This window comes from Atractosteus spatula, chromosome 5, assembly GCF_055471065.1.
Source record: "Atractosteus spatula isolate fAtrSpa1 chromosome 5, fAtrSpa1.hap1, whole genome shotgun sequence".
NCBI lineage: Eukaryota > Metazoa > Chordata > Actinopteri > Semionotiformes > Lepisosteidae > Atractosteus > Atractosteus spatula.
In genome coordinates, this window is record NC_142710.1 from 25,623,877 (window position 1) to 25,650,553 (window position 26,677).

At 39.6% G+C, this 26,677-nt stretch overlaps 1 protein-coding gene across 5 annotated transcripts in view; it reads right to left on the reverse strand.

Annotated features, from left to right (window-relative positions):
* Positions 1-13,696: 13,696 nt before the first annotated feature.
* The window catches only part of plekha1b (pleckstrin homology domain containing A1b), a 40,521-nt gene continuing 27,540 nt past the window's right edge, over positions 13,697-26,677 (reverse strand). For 2 of the 5 annotated variants that reach the window (XM_088917923.1, XM_088917924.1), the window contains exons 7-12: positions 26,528-26,668; positions 26,291-26,359; positions 22,444-22,508; positions 22,130-22,193; positions 21,829-21,918; positions 13,697-16,643 (exon numbers count right to left, since the gene is read on the reverse strand). In XM_088917923.1, coding sequence (XP_088774049.1) covers positions 16,275-16,643; positions 21,829-21,918; positions 22,130-22,193; positions 22,444-22,508; positions 26,291-26,359; positions 26,528-26,668 — 798 coding nt within the window. In that variant the 3' untranslated portion in view covers positions 13,697-16,274. Of the gene's footprint in view, positions 16,644-20,980; positions 21,188-21,828; positions 21,919-22,129; positions 22,194-22,443; positions 22,509-26,290; positions 26,360-26,527; positions 26,669-26,677 lie in introns of those variants that run through there. The other 3 variants (XM_088917926.1, XM_088917925.1, XM_088917927.1) reach the window with 3 other exon arrangements.

The following is a 26,677-nucleotide window of genomic DNA, read 5'->3' on the forward strand; positions in this document are numbered from 1 at the left end:
AAGTGACGTGACAGTTTAATCCTGGCATAACGAAACTGCAAAACAGTTCGGGTATAAGACGGCACCTGCAACGATGTGATCAGTTCTGCGCACAGAATTTTTATTCCTATTGTGTCATGCCTGCAGCTGCAAAAATATGTCGCTGCATTGCTATTGCAAGACATCTGCTCCCAAATAACTAATTTGACGTCTGTGCTCGTAAATCAGATCTGCCACGCGAATTTCTACATCTGTTATGTTTTAGTTGTCGATGTCATTCATCTGTAAAATTTTAACACATGGTTTAAATCTACGGTTATTTAACTACCTGCTACTTAGAGCAAATTACATAATTTTGTGGTCGTTACTGTATATTTAATTCCATAGCATCAATATCCTAGAAAATGTCGCACTTAAGTGATCCTAAAAGAGAAATTAACTTCAGCTTGTTTTATTAATTGATCTAAATGCTTGGTTGTTTCGCTATACCATAGTATAAAATTATAACTCGACCGGTTTGTGTTAAAGATGCGAACGCATCTGATGTGTTTTTTGGGTAGCTAGCAATGGCGCTTTAGTTTGTCCTGTTTAGATATAACCATTTTGTCTATATTTTTTCAAGCATATGCTGCTCTGTCCAAACCAGTATGTAGGTCACCGAAAAACAACTCTTAAATATAAAAGTTATATTTGAAAGTAACACGACTCGATAATATATACTGATGCAATAAAGGAGAGCAAGTGAATTAAAGTTTATGGTTGAGTTGCTTCTTCTCCCGTTTAACAAATAAAAGAAACAGGCAGAGCAGATATTTTGTCCTCTGTTTTTAAACTACAACTTTTATCTACTAAATCAAGTACAGGCAGCAAAGAGGGGCGTTTAAACACAACTCGTGTGCACGAAATCAATTAAAGACAAAAATAAAACTTCAGTCACGTACCTATCAGCATTATTTTATACAACTTTTTTATAAAAGCAAAAATAAAATCAATGGTAAGAGAGCCAACTCTCCGAATAAAGCCCTCAGATTCCAGGCGACTCCAGGTTTCATTTATGATGAGAGTCTATCTCGCAGGACGCGCATAGTTGAACGAGACCGAACCTCATTCGAAGCAGCTGATGGAGAGGGCGGAGAAGAGAATGCCGGGGGGGAAACTGGAGCGTGATGTTGTACCACTCCATCTATACTGAGTGAGTGATCGCATCAAGTGAAGAATTCCCCGCTTTTCCTTGTCGTCACGTGTATGTCTTGTTATCGACACCGAAACAACGTTAGAGCGTGTTCTAAAGATCCGTTTACTAATAATCCTCGCTTTAACCTTACACACAAATGTTCGTGTAAATAAAGTTTGTAGCCAATGTTTCATTGCATATGAATACCGTGCTAATTACAAACGTTGTAAAAAACTAACAGCAGTCTCAAATGGGAGATGTTCAGATGCACAATAATGAATATTTCCTTGTATTTATGGAGCTCTTTTCATCTCAAAGAATCTTAAAGAGCTTTACATATAGGAGAGGATCATCTTCATCCACCACCACAGTGCAGCACACACTGGGCAGAGTGGTATCAGAACAGGCTGAAATGGGAGAAATTGCTTCACTTGTTGAATTAAGGGGGAACTTTAATTAAACTTTTCTTGGATAAGGGTATCAGCTAAGCTTATCAATTATAACTAAGCAGGCCAGACTGTGTAAGTGTAATGTGGAGTTTAGTCCAGGAAATGTCATTAACATCACTATTCAAGACATGTGTCAGGGGATCCTTAATGACCACATTGTCAGGATCTTAGTTTAAAATCTCATTCAAGGGACGACACCTCCTACAGCACAAAGTCCACTGTCACCACACAGTGTATGAAGGAAGAGCACCACCTACTGGTCTACCAGCACCTCTTACTGCGGCAACCTTTTCAGAGGCTCCCCTCTCAGGACTGCCAGACCCAGCATAGCTTGGCCTCTGAGATTGGATGAGGACAGGCTAGGAAGTGGTAACACTCCTGTCAACCTACAACTGTTTCAGCTACAAGTCATGGCTGTTGTTCTTTAGAACACTGTGCTTAGTGTTACTGTACCTGCAGTATCAGAACATCTCAGTTTTCTGCTGTCCAACCTTCCTATCCAGCAAAGCACCAGGGGGACCGGGTGCAGACGGCATTATCACCCATTGTTTTGGACAATGATACACAGTCTTTTGCACCTAGATGCTTTACTTGTCTAAAATAAAAATGGGATCTCCACGTACTTATCAAGCAATCAGTCAGTCCAGTTATCAAGTGTTACCGTATAGCATGTATTTCCACTGTCTCCACACATGGTACTAATTTCTGCGCATTAACCTCTGTACTTTTTGAAACAAACTCTAGTACAGATGAGTCATTGTTGAATATCATTTGTGCCATTAATTTTCTAAACGGGTTTAAGTTAATCACAACCAATTATAATGATATAGTAGTACAATTTCCTTACTCTCAAAAACATATTGTGCACTAAGAAATCTGGCTCTTATATACTTACCATTAAATTTTGCCTATTGGAAAGGGCTATTGAGTTGTTGAGTTGAGTTTAGAAACTATGGTCAGCATTTGCATTTCTAGGGAGCTTTAAAGCAACAAAGAAACTGAGGTGTTTGCTGAATGGCAGGGAGTCTGAGAGACACTGATCAAAGGAAGTTATGATACTGTTTCAAATAGAAGGGTACAAAAATAGAGAATTCAGCCAAAGTTGTGCCAGAGAATAAAGATTTCAAGTGCTTCTAAATATACCAACCCCTATGGTATATTCTTAGTGTATCTTTACAATTTGGAGGTTATGATTATTTATTTTAATTAATGATAAACCTGCTCAGTCTATTTTCTGTAATTATCTTTTTTTGTAACCCCCTATTTGTAACAGTGTCATATGTAGCCACTGTAGGAAGCAATTACAAGCTGTATATTTGCAGTGCAAGCTTTACAGTTGACAAATGCTGTGTTGTGGGATTCTGTCCCATTCCTCTCATTGATCCTGGACAAGCATGTGCCCGTTCACTGCTGTCTGAGCCCTAGATGTCATTTGAGCTCATTCCACACATGTTCAATAGGGCTCACGTCTGGCAAGCAGGGCGTCCGCGCCACAACTCTCACAGTCTCATCTTGCAAGAAAGATGGTGTTACACAAACAGCATGAGGGTGTACATTGTCCAGCGGGAATATTGTCATGTAACATAATAACTTTATTAGCCCTATACAATTGCTTGCATTAGAAATTCATCTTTTCATACACCCCAGCTTGCTCTCCATGAGACACAGACAGGGAGAGAAGCTTGGGGTCAGAGCATAGGGTCAGCCATTGTACAGCACCCCTGGAGCAGTTGGGGTTAAGGGCCTTGCTCAGGGGCCCAACAGAGCAGGATTCCTCTGCTAGCTTCAGGAATTGAACTGGCAACCTTCCAGCCAGGGGGGGGTGTAGATCCTTAGCCACAGAGCCACCACTCTACCCCAGTTTGAACTGTCAGTCAGATTGAACTTGCAGGAAGAGAAGCAAAGGGGGTCAGAGGGTCAATGTAGCTCAAGACAGTCAGGTTACCATAAATCACTAAGTGAAGTTCTGTGGCGGGTAGACATTCCTGGTCAGACCATCACACTTGGACCTTCGTGTTGATCTGAATAAGGTGCCATCACTTGAGGTCTTCCAGATCATGGCGCTGTGTTTCATTGCAAATCTCTCCAGGTTAAACTTTTCTGGCTGTCAGTTCCCCAGATGACATGCTGTACAGTAATGGCACAAAGCATTGATTGCAGTATATTGTTCTCTTGATAATTGGGGTATATTGTTTCTTTTCTGTGTTATTTTTCTCCTTTATTCTTATCAGGCTTGTCATTCCACAGGTTAAATCACCTCCTAACCAGCAACAAGCTAATTCTCTCACTAGTCAGGAGGTGAAGTGCTTTTGCAACAATGTCACACCAGGGTATCAAGGTCAGTCATGACCTTAAGAAATCAAAATGACACCAAAACATTCAATTCATATTTAAAATCAATATACTTTTTTTTTTCTAAAAACGTCCACACAAAAAATAGCAATACATTTCTTTGATACTCAGTTTCTAAAAATACCATTAGAATCTGGAGTGACAAAGCACTCTTTTCCCCAATTTATGTGAACCTATTGTAAAGTTACTTTGACTGTTTGCATTGTTATTATTCATCACAAAATTCTCAGTTTCTTTTTAAAGGTGTTTCCATTAAAGAACACCCACAACTGTTAGTCACTACAACACTGTATACATACAGAAAAAATTGTATATACAGTTCAAATAAACAATGCCTTCTTGATGAACTCGTTTGTTTACATGTTAATGGAAGCTTTACGACTGAATGCTTTAGCTAAAGAATAAGCATGAAACATCTCATCATGAAAAAGTTTCCTTACTGCAAACACACAGTCCGAGTCTGAATAAGTGCAAAGCTAAGGGCCCGTGTCCTGAATAGAAGAGAATAATATATGAGAATTTATTGGAAAAAGTTAGGTAAACCATAATTCCAGTTATTATGTGTAGAAAATAACTCACTTCTTTACAACCTATTACATAAGGTGGATAATAAAGGTGTCTAAATGACATTACTAAATATTGTTGTGGACTCATAATGTTCTTTTCAGTTCTAGTATAGTAAAACTAAACAGGCAACTTTAAAGCTGGTAGAGCCTGAGTTCCATTTGGAACATCCCCTTTTGTCAGTGGAATCTGGGTACCTTCACCAACAACATGCTTGCAGTGAAGGTCAAACTGGATGGCTATAGATTATTTTATTGCCTTTCTTTTGCAATAGTGTATTAGGGGCCAACCCTTTCGTCCTTAATGAAGCATTTTCATTTCTTGCTTAACAGAATTTCACTATTTTACTAGAATTACCAGCATGCAATGTTGTGAAAGCAATAAAGCAGAGCTCCCTTCACTGGGCTCTGCTAATTTGTACTTAATAGTCAGGCCACATGACAATGAAATCACTTCACTACTTCTGTATTCCCTGATCAACTCCACATGCTTCAAAATTGTTTGTGCTTGTTCTTTCCCTTAACATACAACTCTAAATTATGAAAATGTCTGGCTGACCTACAACTGACTAGCATCTAGGTAAAAGCCAATACAATCATTCTGAGCTGGCTAAGCTAAGTAATGTAGTGTAAACACAATGACAGATCAGATGCTTGCTACTTTAGAGCAAATGCTAGGTTATAAAACTAGGAGAAGCCATTCAAACACCTTTATTTCTGAATGTTAGTTCATGGCTCAAATACCTCATTTTTTCTATAAAAAAGGAATGTGAGTTGGTGATTAAGAGTTGAGATTAGAGTTACATTTTTAGTTTGGATTCTAGTGTTAGATCTAGGATGTTAATATTAAACCTAGGTTTTGGTATAGGTTTCAATGTTAAAGTTAAGGGTTTAGGTTTTATTATTAATTAAGCAAAACACCCTTACCCAAGGGATAATGCACATCATAATGACAATTTGTAAACTTTCCAAGTCAGTTGTAACTAAGTTTCAAAGTGCAAGAAGTGTGATGTAATAAGATTCAACATTACAATTAATTGAATTAAATCAATACATTTCAATAATTCAATAAATCATTTAAAAAAGGGTTGCAATATGCATCCTGATATTTATGAGTCCATACTGTGCTTGTGCATTGGTAGTTATATATAATGTTTCAAGTGTTCCCATAAGGCTTATTAGTCACCACAATAAAATGTTTGTTTTGTTATAATGTGGTTATTTTTTATGACGGTAAAGCCAGCAGTTTGCTTAGAGCATGGAAACGTATTCCAAAGTAAAATAATAATAACAATGTCTGTTTTTCTAGGCTTTCAGAACCACGTTAGGAAATAAAACCTGATTTTTTTTTCAAACAACCTCTGTAAGATTTGGTGAACTATTTCAAATTCTGTGAGTTTAGAAACCATAAAGTAGGGTGTGTGTTGCACTTCATTTACTTTATATAACCTCTAGTTCAATGTCAAAGGCAGACATTGCATGAAACACCCATGCAAACTATTGAAACCTCTAATTTTGACTTTCCAAAAAGGACCAAAAACTGGCATATATATAATGTTTATATCATTTTATTTAGTGGCATGGTTTAAGGGCGATTTCCATGAAGTGCTTAATTAAAATGACAAAAACTATTGATTGTAATATGTCAATACTGTACGTATGTAATACTGCCAAAATATAGATACTTCCTGAAAGGGGGTATTGTATAAACATTTATTACATGTACAGGCTTTATAATTTTCATGACACACCTGGTGATTAATGAGAGTAACATGCAGATTTAACCAGAATATTTTCATTTTGGCAATAATGAGGTCTGTCGTATGACTCCAGTTTGAGAGCTGTGGAAATGCTGTTGTTTTCTGTTAGAGTCAAGCAACTGGGTTAGGCAGCTGAAGAACAAAATACAGCTGACAGAACATCAACATCCCAACTTCTGCGAAGAAAATTGGTTAAAAAAAATAGTTCAGACCATTGACAGACATCAAGTGTTTTCTCCTGTTATTGTAGTAACAGAGCTTTTCCAGCTGTTCATGATGTTGTCAGCTAACATTACTCCTTCTTTTGGCTCATGACATCAACCATGATATCACTGTCCACTGTGAACCCCCACAAAATAAGCTGAGCCATCACAGGGCATCCCCGCAGGAGTGGAGAGCTGGTATACTTGTATATCAACCCCTCCATAGTTGTATTTTAAGGCTTACATGCATGAATCTACAATTTTCCAGACAATTTGTAACAACTCGGCCCACTCATACAAATCTCCAGCTGTAAGAGCCCTTGACCATAGGAGACAATCAAAACATTTCCTGGGTTGAGACCCCGAGGATAACAGCAAACCTTCAGCAGAAGCTTACTGCACATACCAACCTTTGGACAAAATCATGGGACTCATTTGTGTCCCTAAGTGCCATTCAGCTGCACAGGTGTCCTTGCAATGTTACAACACACAGCGCTTACAGTCAGCTTAATATTTAACTGTTCATGTACAAAATGTGTGATTATGAAAGTGTATAATACAATTTCACAAACTAAATTAAGTATATTGTACGGTATGCAGGGAGTTCCGCATAAAGTTGTATTTAACAGTATTAAAACAAACTTAAGACATAACACACAGCCTTAGACTGTGATTGAAATTAATTTTAAATGTGTCTTTTTGCATGTGTGGCCATTTTTTGTAAATTGTCTGAAAAAGAATTTTGCCTATCTCTTACATTCAACATTTTCAAAGTATGCTCCTGTATTGTTATCAACTAGAACTGGTCAAATTATGTTTAGGTTGATTAAAAAGTGCAGTCACTGTTTTTTAATGCTATTAGTGGTGGCATACCATTTTTAATTTAAAGAGATGTACAAAACCTCCTAGATTCAAGATCCAAGGACTTAAACTGGGAACCCTTGCCCTATACCTCTCCATACCAAACCAGTCCCCAGGTTCCAGTTCTCTTTCCCAGACCAATCCCCCGGCCTCAGTAGTGTCACTAGGGTCGGAGAAACACATACTTGGGCCCAGATGCAAGTAAATACAAAAGAACCCCCGGCTTCCTTCTCCCTCAGCCAGTGCACACAGAGCAAGAGAGCAGAATTCAAACGGGCTAACATGTTGAACTTGAGACTTAGTAACGAGCTATTTAAAAGTTTACAGCTTGACTCGTCGCAGCAAACTTAGCGATGATATGACTGAAATCCACCTGCCTTGCGGTACTGTTCTCTATAGAGCTGACAGGCTTTCCTGTGACATGGTGGACCTTAGATAAATTTTGATCAATTTCAGTTAACTAAACGAGCGTTCAGCACTGGCGACAGCAACTGGAATTGTTAAAAACACTTGACATGCTATCACTGCGTTTGGAAACGCAGATTTCGTATCTTTGTTGACCAAATACTGCAGTACTTCAGACGGAGTGTTGACTTCATGGGGGAGCAGGTGAGACAGAACCTTTCATTCAGCTGCCGCCATGAATGTCTCCTAAAAACAAGGCAAGTTCGTTGCAGGCTTCAGTTGAATTATCTCCGGTATTTTTTAAGTTAACAAAATGCCAAGAAGACGGCTGAATTCTCTCAAGAAAGAAAAACGTTCTTCTGTCTCACTGATGACAGTGTCCAGTAAGCAATTGAAAAAAAAAATCACTTGAAACTTTTCCTCTCCAATTGTCTTTTCTGTTCTTTGCGTTTCTCGCTACCCGACTTACATTTCTGGATCGCTTACATGTTGCACACTAACGAACATAGCTTAGCTAAATGTAAGCTTGTCTGTTACTCAGTCTTGCGGGGGAAGAGGTCGCGTTATCCAGTTCTACATATTTTGGAATGAATGCGCCAATAACCAATCGCAAATAATCCGCACAGTCGTATTTTCCAATAGATCATTGTGATTTATTTTAAAATATACCAGACTTATACACTGCGTTCCCCGCCCCTGACATACAAACTCTCCTTCGTTTATTTTACGGATGGCCTTAAAAAAAGGCTGTAATTTTAATGACGTTAGCAACGGGACTCCCTTATATTTGGACACACTGCAGTTGCTGGCCCTGACTGTCTCCCTGACCAATCCCCTGGCCCCAATACTGTCTCCCTGACCAATCCTCTGGCTCCAGTACTGTCTCTCTGACCAATCCCCTGGCACCAGTACTGTCTCTCTGACCAATCCCCTGGCCCCAGTACAGTCTCTCTGACCAATCCCCTGGCCCCAGTACTGTCTCTGACCAATCCCCTGGCCCCAATACTGTCTCTCTGACCAATCCCCTGGCCGCAGTACTGTCTCTCTGACCAATCCCCTGGCCCCAGTACTGTCTCTCTGACCAATCCCCTGGCCCCAGTACTGTCTCTCTGACCAATCCCCTGGCCCCAATACAGTCTCTCTGACCAATCCCCTTGCCCCAGTACTGTCTCCCTGACCAATCCCCTGGCCCTGACTGTCTCCCTGACCAATCCCCTGGCCCCAGTACTGTCTCTCTGACCAATCCCCTGGCCCCAATACTGTCTCTCTGACCAATCCCCTGGCCCCAGTACTGTCTCCCTGACCAATCCCCTGGCCCCAGTACTGTCTCTCTGACCAATCCCCTGGCCCCAATACTGTCTCTCTGACCAATCCCCTGGCCCCAGTACTGTCTCCCTGACCAATCCCCTGGCCCCAATACTGTCTCTCTGACCAATCCCCTGGCCCCAGTACTGTCTCCCTGACCAATCCCCTGGCCCCAATACTGTCTCTCTGACCAATCCCCTGGCCCTGACTGTCTCTCTGACCAATCCCCTGGCCGCAGTACTGTCTCCCTGACCAATCCCCTGGCCGCAGTACTGTCTCCCTGACCAATCCCCTGGCCCTGACTGTCTCTCTGACCAATCCCCTGGCCGCAGTACTGTCTCCCTGACCAATCCCCTGGCCCCAGTACTGTCTCCCTGACCAATCCCCTGGCCCCAGTACTGTCTCTCTGACCAATCCCCTGGCCCTGACTGTCTCCCTGACCAATCCCCTGGCCCCAGTACTCTCAATCTGACCAATCCTTTGACCCGGGTGCTCTCTGCCTGAAAACACCCTTGGCCCTTGTCCTTTCTCACTTTGATAGGTTCTTTTCAAGCAGCATTTGGAAACAATCTGCTCATATACTCAAGAGCTTTTGAAATACCATACCTTCCATTTAGTGCATGAATCAATTTGTTTTAATCCATGAATGTGTAGTGCATTCCTTCCATATAAGTTTATAAAATGAAAGTAATTACAGTAATTTATTTTTCTTTTTCTGCTCTTTTGATTTTAAGGGATTATTTTTACATATTCCTGTACAGTACCTAGAGTTGCAAGGCATTAAATGGAGCTTAGTTAAACTTTGATTTACTAGAAAAAAATTACTTATTTTATCAAATGGTATATCGCTGAACTACTAATGGTTGTTTTATGACGGGATTTTTAATGCAATAATTTGCCAACATAGCCCTATCAAAGTAAAACTGCTAACGTTGGTAAATCTTTCAAGATGTGGGATCATTTTTAGTTGAGTTAAGGAAAAGTTATTTTCCTTTCTGCAATAGTGGAAATATGTTTTTTTTTTAAATGGAGGCAGAAAATTTGATAAGATTTATTGCTTCCAAAAAGGGGAGGGAAGGCCACAAGGGCAGGCAAAGAAGAAAAAGGATGTCCTTGAGTTAACCTTCTGGCCAGAAGCAGGCAGTAAAGCAGAGAGGACAGGTCTTCACCTATTCAAACCTGCAAGGAGCGTGAATTAACTGTGCTCCCTTCATTCTGGCAGCTGATATGAGGAGAAGTTTCAGCATGAGTCAGAATCATCCTGTTCCAAGACCTTTATTGCGCTTGCTTTAAAATTCAGCCCAGCTGTACTAAATAATGGATGCAGTGATGAAGGGGAGGGGAGTTATATATATAAAAGAGATTCTATTCTTTGCAAACGAAATTGGTCTAGAACTTTTCCCTTTGGACGGCAGTCAAAGATAACCCACATAGTCAGGAAATATGACAGGTAGTCCCTAATTGTTCCCCTTAGTACAGTACAATGAAGAAAATCCAGCTCAGCACAGCTCTTGGACTGGGTTTTCTATGAGAGTGCTGTCTATGCGTGGAGACAAAGCCTGGGACAGCAGTGCCAAGAAACCAGGAAGGGCCTGACGGTGATCTATCTACAGGCTGAAGGCCTTACTGTACCATTAAAGACAGTGTAACACAGTGACAAAGGGGTATTGTCAACTCTCCTTCCCTTTGTGTTGAGAAACTGTTGGGGATTTGTTAATTAATAAGTGAGATAATATTTATGAATAAGTTGTTTTCTTTAGAATATCATCAGCGCGTTAAGATTGTCTGAGAACATAAAGGTTACAAACAAAAAAAGGTCATTGGGCCCACCTAGCCCAGTTGGGCTAATCTTAAGTGTTTTTATAACCTGTAATACTTCATCCTCTTTTGTACTAACTTTAACACAAAACGTACCTTTTGCTTATTTTGTTAATTTCCTAAAAAAACAACTAAGTGAAATATTAGCAATGGCACTTTCATTGTCTAAAAATGTTCTCCTTTGTAATCACTGTGGCACTTTATTTAATCTTATACTGGTCTTTTGATGTCGTAGTAGTAAAAAGATTCTAGCCACCTTTGCAATATTCCTTTCTAATTCTCTTGTGGATATATATATTTTTCTCATATACTTTTTTTACCTGTGCTTGCAATTTCTTGTGCTATGTTTTTAACCAGATGATCTTTTAAAATATTTTAATACTCTTCTTATATGTTTTCAGTATGACCAGTGCTTTGTAACCTTTGATTTACTTTTGTGATGAACCGGTTTTGTGTTTCAAGCAAAATATCTCTAAATATTTCCATCCATTTTCTACTGATTGTACAATTTTACTACTTATTCCTTCAGCCTGCTTTCCTAAAATTGTGCACCTTTGTTATGAGCTCTGCCTGCACAATGTTAAAGCATACCATATTATAACCAGACTTTAATTTTTCTTCATTTATCTCGATTATTCAAAAAGAATAGATCAATGCTGACATTCTCTCTGGCAGGTGCTCTAATAAACTTAGAAAGCAGGTGATAGTCATATCTAGTAATTTAAGTTCAGTTCCAGTGATGTTTCTCAATCTATATGGGAAAGATTACAATTTCTAATAATAAATCTTCATCCATCACACACACTCAATTAATTAAAATTAATGACAATTTAATTTGGTGGTTTGTGGCATACTCCCATCTCTATACCCTTTGAATGTTTTTTCATAAACCGGATCCAGTTTCTAAGACCCTTCATATCTTTTTAAGTTCTTACACCATTTTGATATATAATGCTACACCTCTACCTCTTCCAGCGTTCCTCTCTATAACTCAGTGTAGCCACTCTTGTTGTAATCTTCATCCTCATTCGCTGATGGTAGCAATGTTTCAGTGATGAAACATGAAAGCACACACCAAGAAGGCTCCACAGCCAAAACGTTGTCTCTTTTCTTTTCAGCATGGAATAAGCCTTTCCCTTTACCTTTATTTGTTCCCATGTTTTCATGATTCCAGCTACTATATTTCAAAAGTGTTAGAAGCAGTCACACCATTTCCTACATTTTATCCCTAAAACTCCCGGCATGTAGATGTAAGCAAGCGCCTGGCCCTTGGATGCTTATCTGAAGGCTGAAAAGCAGATTGCCCAGTATTGAATTCCCAAACCCAGTTCTGCAGGGTTTCATTCCAACACAATGCTTAATGGTCCAGTTGAACTAATTTCTGTCTTAATTTAGAGCAATTCAGCTTTTTCTCAGCTCTAGGTAGAGCAAATTTGAACAGGTCTGTAAGGAGTTGGGAACCTTCAGTCTAGGAAGTAAACCTGGTGGGAAGACCACTCATATTCCCTCCCAGTCCTAGAAAGGCCACTATGTCTTCTAGTTTTTTTTCTTATATTCTTTATTATTTTACTTACGTTAGTTGTGCACTTAATTGGTCAATATTAGCAGCTTCCTTGTCTTTACTCACTGAGGATTGAAAGTTAACTAAAACCTGGCGGATTGCAATACACCAGGATCATGAATATCAATGGGAATAGACAATTGGTTTTATTTTTATAGAAATATAGGTTTGCTAAAGAAGCTTTGGTCACCTAATACAACTCGAAGCAGCCATTTATCCAGAGTCCAGAATTAATCGGGACTCAGAATTAATTAGGACACTCAGTAAATCGGGTGTCTGTAAGCCTGGTCCCAGAGAGTCACGGTGCCTTCAGATTTTCACTCCAGAAGACCTCTTGTGACTTAACTGATTCAAACAGTTGAATGATCAGGAAAAGTTAGTTTTCAGACCTCTGTAATTGGGCTAATTAAAGCTAATCCACATGATTTGCAGATTTTTCTGCACTAGACTCTCAGTATGATGCACAAAACCCATAAAAAACCTAAATGGTAAAATATCATAATTGCTATTTGAATTCGTATTTCTGGTAATTGTGGAGGTAAGAGGAATAGTGAATCCTTTAATGCATTCAATGAGCAAATTTATAGAACAAATCATTTGAACAGATTGATTTCCCTACATTACATTCTACAAATCCTCTAGATTTCATCTAGCAAAAAAGTTTGAACTTAAAACCAGTAGGTGGAGCTGTGTTACCATTTAGCAGTTATATATAATAACGTCCAATTTACACTTTCAATATAATCATAATGAGAAAATTACCCAATATGTCCAACCCATGCTGACTAGACTGAAAGGGAGAGGGGGAGAGCTATGTATCATATGTTATAATTAACTCCTGGACAGACTTAAAAAACAGTGGTGGATTCTTCAAGCCCCGTTCAGGGACTCGTACAATTGTAACAGACAAGCCGTTCATCTGCATGATGACAATGTTCATTGTGGACTGAAGAGAATGGCAACATGACCTTGAACTTTGTCATATTTGTTCTCTCTCTCTACGGTGAGCCTCAGTGGTCATGCTCCCTCCTGTCCCTGCCACCTGCTAGGAACTGCCACTCTCAACTCCAACACAGCTTGTGTTGATGTGTTAACATTATTAACGTTGTGTAATATGCCAAATTGACTGCAGGCTTCAAGAACTTTAGGATCTGTTTTTAATATGACTCTACAATCTTCTTTCCACAAGTTTTTTTCGAACCCTAGAAATTTATAAGTAAAATCTCATGTTTTGTTGGCTACCCTGTTCAATAAAGACATTCAATATTTTTGCACAAGCACTTTTTTACTCCAAGTAATAAATAATACATGATTTAAGAACATCAGGTACACAAGTTTCAAAAATCAGGATCAAAATAGCTTGTTTTTTATAGAAATAATGCAGGCACTTCACAGCTATACAGTATAATGTGTGCAACACAATTACAGGCCATAGGTTTAGAAACTACAGAGATACAGCTAGATCACTCACCCACATTAGATTAGTCAGTATAGGCACAAGATGAATACCCTACAAACACCTGCACTGGTAAAAGAATACAGAAGAAAATATACCCACACAATCTACATACATTAGACTGAGGCTAACATTTTACCACATGTAATACACCTACATGCAACTTGCAGTCTTTCTTCTAAAGATTAAGGAACATGTTCTTTTAACCATTTAACAAGCCCTCAGATGACACTTTTAAAAGGGTGAAGTGCAAAACATTAGGAAAAATAAGCGGTGAGTCTCTATTCATAGGCTGATGTTGCTGTTAGTGCACTAGAGCTTTAATCTTTAGTGAATATTTTTGCACGGTGGCATCTATAAACCTGAGTTATACTTAAAACAAATTTTAAAAGTTTCATTCATGTATATAAAAATACAACAATCCAGTACATATTTCTCAAGAATCATGTTCTTAAACAGTGAACCATATATGAGAGGTTATTTAATAAAGGGCAAAAATAAAACCAAAACACGTTATGAAAGAGTTGGACTGGATCCAAAATGGAAACTATTAAGTAATACATACATCCTTTACCTAGCCAATAATAACAGCACTGCAAGTTATTGCAGGCTAATGCAGAGCTCCTCAGGTCTGGACCTAGAGCCCAAATCCAGCAGGTTTGATCTTGTCATGTGTTTATCAATCCTTAACTGAAAGCTCAGGTGGACTGAAATCCAAGGATTGAGCAGCCTTGAAGACAGGCACATCTGCAGAGCTGTCATTCACAGGAAGGGACATCACTGCAGTCCCTGGTAGTGTCATTGCAACGGAGAGTGAGAACAACTGCTCTCAAGAGCCCCAAGGAATTAATCAATCAAAAGCCAAGCTCCTGAACTGAACAAATAATTTTTAAAAGACTAAAAAAAATACCAAAATCTGTTAAATGATCTATAGGGTACAAACATTTTTTAATGATTAGATTTACTCAATTTCTCTGAAGTAATATGCAGAGTTGCTTGTTAAAATCTTGTAATTTGGCTTTGGAGATGTAATTAATTGATAAATAAGTTAAAAATAAATTCCATCAGAAAATAACAGCTGTGAGCACTTGGTGAGACTGAAAAAGGGATTAGAGAGAAAAACCTCATTATCACAAGCAGCAGGCAACACATAAAATGGGCTACATCCTGCAGCATGAGTACTGTAGCAAACCTATAAAGAGCCAATGATTTGACTCTTAACCAAAATCATTCTCAGCCTCTTATCTCCTGTCATTTTTAGGGAGCCATATGATAGGTCTATAACCTACTTTCAACTGAAGCCACAGTTTTTAGGGTGTTGTAGATCTCAAAATTCAGCAAGACTGAAGAACAATTTTGAATTTAAAGGGCAGATTCTAAAGTTCTGGAGGATCCAAGTGAAATTACAATGCACTATTCCACACTAAACAATCTACATTTAGAAGAATGTTTTTTTTTATCACATTACCCTTTTCCCTTTGAAGCACTGAACATGGGGCACATAACTGAATTTCATTGCTGTACACAAAACCAACAGAATTAAACAGACTGGTAATAGCTTTCAAACTAAAATCTTGTGCACTGGTACACTCTAAGCTTTTCAGCCACTGCTAAAACACGTATTTCCACTCTGTGTGGCAATACTTTTGAATTTCCAACAATTCAAGAAAAAAACAACAAAGCAAACAGCATCTACAAGAAAGAACATCTTTGGGTTAAAATGTTAGCATGTTACTAGATCTGACTTGCTGGGGTCTGGAAAGTCCTTGAGAAAAGAGCTAAGGAGAGAGTCACAATGTGGAGGAGGAATCTAGTCAGAAACTGCCCTTCAGCATGACATAGGTCAGCGCTCTAGCAAAAATGAACCAAGTCCTGCCAAAACCTGGTAAAAGTATAAAAGCTTTCTTCTGTGTGGCTGCTTTCTTAGGTAACCTTTTAGCTTTTTGCCCCAACCCTAAATTAAGAGTATCTGGTATGGGAGACTTAAGCAAAAAATAACTTCCCCTGGGTGTCTGTGCAAGATTCAGCTTGGTCTCCCATGATGCCCTCTTCTGGCAGGGTTGGGCATTGCAGGGCTTTCTCTCCTCAAGCTCACATTTAACCTTTAAGAACAGCTTATAACTTAAATTCTCGTGTTTCAGTAAAGATGAAAGGTGGATGCAGATTAAGAAACAAGTACAAGAAAATGGGTTCAGTAAATCTTTCTGTGTTACTGCCTTGTTGTCCCAGCTAGTCCAGTCCATGTCCTCCATTCCCAAGCCTAAAGGTCTTCTTTCTTCTGCTCAGTTTCCAGTCCAAGGAAACTGGCACTGGACCCTTTTGTTGGAGCTAATCATATCTCCCACACCTGTTGCCCACTGCCATACACAGGGTTGCAAGAGATAGAGGTCAGACCTCGCTGACCGGCAGGTTAGTATCATCAATACCCAGAGCTTCCAGAGGGGCGTCGTCACTGCTGCCGCTACTAGGCCTTCGGGATCTCCAGCGGGAGGCATCCCTCACTTGGGCAGCCGTGTCTCCTGCAGTGACAGCCTGGAGCGGCTGGCCCTCTGCAGGCTGGGTCTGGGCAGCAGGCTCATGAAGTCCTCGTTCTCCCAGGCCAGGCTGTGAGTGGACAGGGTGTGGGGTCGAGGTGCTGCGGGGCTCGGGAACAGAGGACTGTGGGTAGGCTGGCGTTGCAAAGAGGGGCGAGCGAGGGACGGGCGGGCCCTGGTCACTGCAGTAGAAGGTTGAGGGTGTGGGACGGTCACCGTGCTCCTGCAAAGAGTAGGGTGTGCCCGGCACAGACACAGAAACACAGTCAGTGAGACACTTGAGCACAGCACTTAGTCATCGCGCTGTAGCAGCAGCAGCTGTAGCAGGAGTGGTAGTAGTAGCAGTGGTAGTACTCATTTTTGGAATGTTAGTATTTCAGTGTCAGATTTTACTCTCTGAAAAACAAAAAGGAGAGAGAGAGAGAGAGAGAGAGAGAGAGAGAGAGAGAGAGAGAGAGAGAGAGAGAGAGAGAAAAAGACAAGGCAAAAGCATCAGCACACAGGGACCAAAATAAAGAGACATGCTCTGCTCCAGCAAAGCACTGCATCATTCGGTCACCAAGCATCGGTATTCAGCACAGGGTTGGAGTGCGAGGAACAGTGAGCAGCAGCAGGGCACAGCCGCCAGCAAATAATGAATCTTCAGGTGTTGTATGCCATTGAATACTGCATGTTCAATAATATCACCGCCTGTCAACAAGGGAAACACTCACTTTTTAATCAGAGTGAAAGAAATTTAGCTGACAGAACCGATAGAATTTGATGTTAGTGTTAAAAAAAATGTCCTTGATCTTGACAGGTGCCTCTAACACTTAATCACCAAATCTTCACCCTCAAAATCAATTAGTTTCAGGTTAGTGATTAAATGTTAAGAGGAAACCAGACAAAACCACAAAAGTTGCAAAACCTTTATTAGTATGGCAAATTAAAAAAAAAAACAGGTATAAAACACTACATTGTTCAACTTCCTGTAAAAAAATATTAAAAATCTTTAGTTTATTTAAAAATAAGTAACAAACCTGATGATGACACCTGAGTATTTTATCCCTCCTACCTCACTGTAAGAGACTATGCTTAGCTTACTTTTCGACCCTGCCTAGCTAGAGCCTGACTTGACCTGTAAGAATGCCAAAGGGACAAATATTCTGCTTGCTTTCTCTTCACACAGTGGACCCTGCTCTGCTTGTGCACAAAGAGCGTATGGTGCAGCAAGAAGAATCAGTCCAGACCTAATTTTTTCCAGCTTTATTAATTTATGGTATGTGGTAGAAACAGAGTTCACTAGGTCTCGTGGCTTAATCTTTCTTAAGTTAGAAAACTCTGAAGAACAAAGTTATTTTAAGAAATAAAAATTAGATTTCTAGAATCACATAAATAGAATCAATATACATCACTGTATATCCCAATACACAATAAATGACCTAATTGCCAACAAATCTCTCTACCCCAAGCATCTGACAACTGCCTTGTCCATCACTCACTGAAAGACCTCGACTGTTATTCACAAGGTCACATTCAGCACGGCACATGAGAAATGCTCGATTTCTTGCCAGAGAAGGGAACCATGCAACACACTGCAGAGAAAACAATGAAATGAAAAGCAGACAATGCACAAAAGACTTGTCAAAGATAGCACAGCTGCCTTGGAGGTAAAAGGTTAATGCTTTTACAAATGTTTTCAAAGAGGCAGCATGATGCAAAGTAAATAAGGAAGGACATGAAGGCGGGGAGCCATGCAAAATACCGACATTCACATTCAAAAAGGCTTTTGTCAAATGATAAAATGTGATAAAGATGATTCCCATGATGAAGCTACAATAACCATAATCCATTTTCTGTAGTCTGCTCCTGCTAGGAAGGCACAAAAACACCAGCAGCATATCGAACAAAAAAGGGCATGCAGTTCATTGAAAACCCTTCCAAAGAAGGTACATCGATTTGTACTTTATTTTCCTAGGGAAAGAAGAATAAATAAACATGGTACAGGTTAGATTCTCTCACTAGGTGCATGATCACTAATAGTAATTGAAATCTAATTGTCCTCTTCCTTCAGAGGTCAACAAAGTCTCCAGTAAAGTCCCGTGTCAAAAGGCCCAGGATTCTCGCCAGCATGCTGTGCCTTTCCATCCTGTCCAGGATCCTGCACCCTTTTTCAGTATCAAAATCCAGGGACTGAAAGTACAAAGTCCCACTAGCTCAGGGAGTCTCAACAGCTAGTCTGTGTGAAATTTCGTCAAAACATATCCTGCTCTGGAAGGGAATGGATGTAAAAATTAAAGAACGCTGAGTCCAATCTTATTTACCAGATCTTTATCTATTTATTTTTACACAATTCTTTAAAAAATGTTCCTGCCCGCATAAATGCCAAGGTTTCATTTTAAGTTGTCCAATTTGAACCGATAAAGTGTTCGATTTGTCAGCTGTAATGGGCACTGCAATAGAGCTACAGTATCACATACTTTCAGCTGAATTGAAAGTTATCTCCACACTGTCGATTGTTGCAAATTGTATCAAACATGTTTTAACAAATTTAAGCACTGTCTGTACTGTATATATGATTTGCCTTAAAAATTCTTGTCAATCCACATTGTTTAAAGGTGAGGTAAAATATTTTATATTTAGTACTCAGTACTGTTAAAAAAAATAGGATCTTGCTAAACTTATGTTTTATGTTGGGGCATGATAGGTGTCACTTTGGAAGCCACTATGCTGTGTTTAGTGAGTCCAGAGAATGAATATTAGAAGTGCTACAAATGACAGGCCACTCTGCCCATCTAGCTCAGTGGCTAATTGATCCAGGAATCTCAAGTATAAAACACTGGCATTTGTACAAAATAGTGCAAATTTTAGACAATGTTTTAATTAAATTGATTAAGGAAAACCAGTGTGCACGTTCTTCTCGTGTAATCCTTAAATACAATAAAAAATTCAAATTCAATTCAAATTCAATAGTTCAATTTATTTTACTAAGATATACAAACCCACTCATTTCACCCACCTTTCCACCTCTTTTATGAATGCTATAACAGTATTTCAATTAAAACCAATGCTACCTGTATTATGTATAAAATATCATGCACTGTCACTACTGTTAGCATTATTTTACTTTCCATTCTGGAGGTGGTAAAGTGTAATTAAATTGGTTAATGGTTGTGGTAGTCTGTGGTACAAGTGAAAGCAGTCACTTCTTTGTATTTATTCATATTTAGCAGCTACATTACACAATGACTGTATGGTTGCTTCTACTTATTAACAACCCATTCACTGAATACCTTCAAGACCTTGATGCTGCTGTACACCAGCAGGAATTATAAAGAAAACAAGACCATCTCAATCATAATCCGGGACACCAAGACAAATCCTGAAATTTTAGGATTTGAAAAGGTTTTTAGGGATTGGTTTCCTCTTTACTGACCCTGAGAAACTATTTTTTAGAAATCTTGCTCCTTTATCTTTCCTCCTCAGAACAAAAATTTGCAGCTGCTTTTGATTCAGCAGCACAAATAATGGGCAGTGAAACTTTTATATTTAAAATTATCATTACCCACGAATAAAAAGAAATAAAAAAATCAATTGTCAACTTTATTCATAATCTACTAATCCTTTAGTTACAACCCCTGACCCATGCTCCAGACTTACTGAGCACCATGCATGCAGATTACAAACTCTGGTAAACAGCCATGCATAGGAGATGGACAAAGGAGTTCAGAAGTTACTTTGCATCTCTATTGGTCAGCAAAGCAGCAGTCAGCAAGGAGCCAGAAGCTGGGAGCACAGCTGGCACCCAGTACATGAAGCTTTCCCATGCTGGATGGTCACAGGGTGAGCAGAAATAGTGATGAAGGGGTTAGTTTCAGGGCTGTGCTATGTGTTGTGTTGGCTTTTATAATATCATGTATAAAAAGTAACTGGCAGTCGTATCTGGGGTGTTTTTCATCATGATTTGCAGAACTAGTGCCAGTCTCTTCTTTTCTACAAGCACAACAAAATCACTTCTTCCTGCAATAGCTGCTGTGCAACTACTAGGAACGCATCTTCAAAACATTGTTATATTTAAAACAAAAAATGGAATTAGAAAAGTGAACAAATGCATAAAAACAGGAGATGAGTGGCACATCTAAATTCTCCTGTACCTTGGTGAGCCTGTTGAGGCATTAAAACATACACGGAATCTATTATTGTAAAAACTCCTTTTCAGACATACAGAAACATACTGGAACCTTAGAAAGGGCGCTGAAGTCGAATATTTCCTGGTGGGGGAAAAAAAAAAATGTTGATCCTCTCTGGGGGAGACTGTAGGTCAAAACGAAGCACAACCCTTATCTCAGGGCTGGGGCTTTAACATCAGCTGGCTTACAAGGTCACTGAGAAGGACACCAAAAACCAGAAGGTTTAAGCTGATCAAAAAAGGCAAAATCCCGGGGAGCTGGAAAAAGGGATGCGTTAGTCTGACTGATTGGAGCAGCCTGTGGTTATCAGGTGATGTCAGAATGGGTTGGTTGACGATGGATGGGGTGAGGGAGCAGGAGGACAGGGGGTGGGGCAGAGATTAAAGATGAGGGTTTTTTTATTTGCTTTGTAAGCAGGAAGCCTTAAAACTCTATTCCGCTTGTGTGTGTGTGTTTTTTTAATTCAATCTACGCATCAAAAGAAAAAAAATATGTAGAAGCCATTTCTGACACGAGAGCTCACATACGTGCTGCATTCACCGTTTCGGGATGTATACCTCTGTATACAAGGGTTCGACAGCCGTCTGGCCTGCCGCATCTGCAACAACACATTGCAAAGCTAAAATTAGAGGAGACTGAGGAGAGCCGTCCAAGCCGAGAGAAAATAGTCAAGAGAAAGAGAGTGACAGAGAGAAGCTGGCTGGCTTGCATGTGCTCCGATTCCCTTAACAAGCAGCAGGCTTCTAGACCGATAGATCCTGGAAGAAGACCCTCGCAGACAACCTCCTCCAGGTGGCCCAGGTTCTCATGCACTGAGAGACTGGCTCCTACTACCTGAAAGCAGTCTGCTGCACCCTCCACCAATGACTGTGTCTGCATGCCTAGGAACAGTATATATTTTATATGTACTTACGAAAGGTACATTCATAAAATATATAACCATACATGCAAACAGTGGATGAGGACGTATAAAAACACCTTTGCATCCCTGAATTGTTTACAAAAAAAATACATGGCAGTGAAAAGTGGCACCGTATTAAAACCATTCCACAAGTACAAATTCTGAAGTGAGCTGACAGAGGTCATACTTCTACACACACACACACACAGACTGCAGCTGCAGACCAGGCAACGTGATGAGTGACAGTAACAGGGAGCTCCTTTGGTCTGTGCGCCCCCTGCCCCTTAACCTCCCCCGAGCCAGAGAACCGGGGCTCGGCTCAGGAGAGCGATACGTACGGTTGCCGCCGACCGCCCTGGGCCCCGCTGCGCTACGATGGCCCCCGAGATTGCCTTGATCCAGCTGTGCATGTCCTCTGGACTGTCCGCCTGTAGGTGGGGGGATTAACATACAAGCAAGACAAAGGCAGGCAAGAGTTTTAGAGGAGGGCATTTACAAAATGTATCAGGAAAAGTACTGTAAGGATGTACAAATATCCACATTCATTCATTCTGGAAATGAATCCGTGTCTCTCAAAAGACAGAACATTTTCAGATTTTACAAAGACAATCCAGGTACTTTGTTTTCTCCATTTCTTACCTGAATATAAAAAGTTCGAGAAGTAGTAACAACTTCAAACAGATTGTCTCTCATCATTATGTCACTAAAAAAACAAAAGTTTATAAGCATCAAAATACTGTTCCTCTAAGTATCTATATACAGTGTGAAAGTGCATTCAACATAGACAGAACAGCAACATTTTTGGTTTTGTCAGAAAAAGTCACTTACATACCACCAGATCCCCCTCATTATTCTCAGCATTTCTACTTTTTCCAAGATGCATCCCTCCCTCATCCATGAAAGGAGCAGGTACAAGAGTGAAGTGCCTTTGCAGTAACATTACAGACACTCACCTCTGCTTGCACTCCTGCACTTTGTGAACCTCTTTCAGAGGGATCATGCGCAGGGGCTCCTTGTCCTGAAGGAGAGAGAAGAAAGTCAGACATCTACAGCACCCTGACCCCCTGAACACTCTGATTCGGACCCCTGAAGCACACAGAAGGATCTAGGCCTTGTAAAAAGGGGTTGTTGAGCTGCGGTCTTGCACCAGCAAAGAAGGCTATAATACTACAGATCGGCTACAAGACTGCAGTAAAAAAGAAATACCTAATTTCCAGTATGTTTCTGCAAAAAAGCAATTAAATGAGTATTTGAAACTTAAAATAGACATCAATACAAGATTGAGCATGAAATCTTTTTTGTAACAAAATAAGAATTCTTTATAATGCACACCTTCAATGCAATTGATGAAAACGATTACCTAGAAATCAGGATAAGTTTTAATCAGCTTATGTGGAGCGTTTTTGGCAATTCACAAGGTACAATAAACAGTGAAGCGCACGTCCTTGAGAGCTGTTTACATTCACCCAAATGAGGGACTAAAAATAGGCGCTGATCTGCGCATCTCTTTGTGGGGTTTTGTGCTGACACTAGAGGTAGATGCTGCCTGACTGTAAACAGCATCTTGTTTCATTAAACAGCAGACAAGCTGGTGTGACAGCTTCATCCCAGCTCTTCGACCTCCTAAAAACAGGCCCCCATCCAGCAGCAGCGCAGAATTTAAAGGTTTTAGCCAGGTTTAAGTACCTGAACAACTACATCATAAATACTAAAAATATTTAATAATAAACAAATATATAAAAAAATATCACAAGTTCAACCAGATGGTCAGTCTTCGGGCTGGCTGGCACAGTATCTTCAGAAATAGTAATTATGCCGTGTGTGGAAAGTATATTAATCCTTCATCTTCTGAAATATAAAGAGATGCCTAAATCTGCAAAGGTTTATTTGCTGTAGGATGTAACACATTCTCCTACATTCCTCTAGGTCTAAAAACCTTCAACATGAAAATTAATTCCAAAAACCATATTTTTATTATCACTGCACTTGATAATTGAGACATGACAAGACCCACTCCCTTTACACACACACAAGATGGCAGCGTGTCAGAAGTGTGTGGGTGGAAGTGAAAAGAGTTGCAGTGTCGCAGACTTCCTAGGTACTCATTTTCTTTTCTTTTTATGGTACCAGCAATTAATCTGCCCTCTATCTGACACTAATACCAGGGCTGCAAGAAACAAGATTAGGTAGGAGCGGGTGCTGAAGATGTCTCACTTTGTTATTTATAGTTCTGGAACCTACTGTGTTTTGTCAATAAAAGATCCAAAGAACATGAAATTAATTTTAGATACAAAAAACCTGGTGTGTTATTATTAGCAATGAGTGACCTTTGCTAGAATAAATTATTTGGTAAATGAGTTGCAAGTTCTGCATCTCAAAGGAGTATCTAGTAATAAGTATCTGAATCCAAAAAATATTTTAACAGTAACAGAACAAAAAGAAACTCTAGGCATCAAAGAGGGATGAAATCAAATTTGGCCAGTTTATGGTTGAATTAATGTTATCTGCCTATTCCATCCTCTCTCTCCCTTATTATATTTCAGCTTCCTTTCCCAAAGCCACTCCATCCATCTTTTATCAGAAGGATGTTTACCCCTGGTCAGGGTCAGAGCACCCCAGAGCTTATCTTGAAAGCACAGGGCACAAGGTGGGACTGCACCCCGGATGGGACAACAGCCCATCATGTGGACAATTTAAAAATCAAGTAACACATAGGTATCTAGTTTGCAGTGGGAACAAACAGAACACCTGGAGAAAACCAAGCAGCGTGCAAACTCCACACAGAAGACATCACAGGCCAGTCTCAGGTACAAGGAGCTGTGAGGCGACAGTGCTAATCACATGCCACCATGCTGCCCTTTCAAAAGTTTCTCATAAAGTACAGTAACTTTCACATTAATTTGGAACAATAACAAAAAAGACATCTTCTGCCCTCAATTACACCTGCATTAACTCATTTGCTTTATTTTCACTAGTCAAGACATACTCTTTTGTCCCAGAAAGAAACATAATTGGAACTCTCAAAACAGCAGACCCTCTGCTATTGAAACTATTGACAAAGAGGTGTCTCTGGCACTAACATGCTGCAACATGTGAAGTTTTCTTCACACATGAAAAAAACCCAACAATGAACGGAATTTCATGGCACATCTCCCAGCATGTTGAAACAGTGCTGTGAGCATATCAGCTTTCAGCTTGATGCATCCAGACAAATAGAAGAAGCCATTCATTTTACTATAAGATTTCAAGCTCTGTGCCAGGTGAAACAAAAACAAGCTTCACAGACTAATAACAGCAGTACTGTACATACTGTAGGAGGGAAGGAGTTTCCTTGGCATCAGAAAGTGGTTCTACATCACACTTTAAAAGATCTGGTCAAAACAATATACTGAACTTCAAGGGATCTAAGTTATTGACAACTTTTCCTTGAAAAAGTTCTTTAAATGGACATTTCGGAATTCACTATCTTTTAAAATATTGGATACTAACACTTATCGATTAAAATGAATATTGATCTGTTAAAATAGATTAACTGTCGGATGAGACTGAATGGCTTAATAAGTGCTACATATTACTATCACAAGAAAATGAACAAACCATTGCCTTTTATGCATTGTTGTACACTGACGTCTAGGGGGACAATGCACATTTCACACAGTTGCACAGACAGAAATTTACTATACATTATGGATACTGATAAAAACATGATCAAAGATGTACATTACTTTCAATGACACCTAACCACAAGACAGTGTGATAAACTAATGTATTTGGACTGTTAAAAGACTCTTTATATTACCACGAATGGAAATGACCTAAAACAGCAGCAGACCTTGCAATTAGCATCTCAATAAGATTATTTTTAAGTGGTAACTATCAGTGTCAGAATTTTAAATGTGAACTCTGGAAACAGCAAAATTGAGATTATAATGTAAAGGGAAAAATGTGGCCGTTAATCTCCAAATTAAGCATGAATTTATGGTGCTTTGGAGTGGGTCTTAGTCGTTTAATAGGCTAAGGTTTTCTGTGGTGTCCTGGCATGTTGACAGCATCCATGTAAAAGTGAAATAAAAAGTAGTCAGGAAAAACCACAAGTTCAAAACCAAAAAACATGGCAAGAAAGCCAGGTTTCAGAGTTGATAAGGAATGTCTTCCTACCCAAACATGCACGTCTTCAAATTATGCTGTAGAAATGCACTGTGTATTGTTAGAAATGCTTTTATTTTCAATGATCTATGTTCAATGCAAGGGGGGTGTGCAGAGGAGAGAGGTTGTTATACTTGTTTCTTGCAAACCTGAGGATCACAAGCATACATTTGCTAGCCAATTGTCCACGGACGTACAGCTAAAGGTGCAGGGCAGAGGGGTTTGACATCTAAGGCGGAAAGTTTTCATGCTGATAATGGAGGAACGCATTTAATTTTCAGAGTAAGATATTTAATTTTAACCCTTATACCAAATGTATAAGACACTCTAGGGAGTTTGAAGCTATTCTAAACAATTTGGACGAAGGTTGAGCAATCAGGAATACTAAAATAGTCTTGAAACCATGCCAGCTCTTTCCAGAGAACCTGTAAAAGTACTACAAGAGATGTTCCTGCAATACATTAGCTAAGGTCTCCTCTTTGTCTGATAATGACCTACCAGTATTTTTCCACAGCAAGGAAACAGTCTGAATTCTGATATTTTGGGGGCACTGTTACAAATACCTTAAGGAAGTAACTTTAAAATGACCATCTCTCCCTTTTCCTCTTTCTTTGCCTTTAAAAGGATTTCACAGAAAAATAAATATAAACCTACCAAGTCTGATTTGAAGTAGCTCACTGAATTTTCATCGAGCAGGAAATATCTTCTTTTCCAGTTCTTCATCTGAAGGTACAGATAATAGAAACACATAAAAAGAAATTTCGCACCTTTTTCTTATCCCAGCTTGAGTAAGCATTAGTTAGCAGTAACAACTTGAACTGTATCCATATATTTATGTCATTTTAGCATCACAGTAGCAGGAACGTGAAGATGGGCCCGGAGTCAACTCACCACAGCCCCCTGTTTGACACAGTAGCCAGCCTTGATCAAAGCCTGGTCCTGAGCTGGCCTTCCCATGAAGTAGGGCAGCTGGCTGTGGGACCTCTTCAATCCACCCCTGTCTGCTCCATTTTGACCATCGCCTCCCTCCTGCTGTAGTGG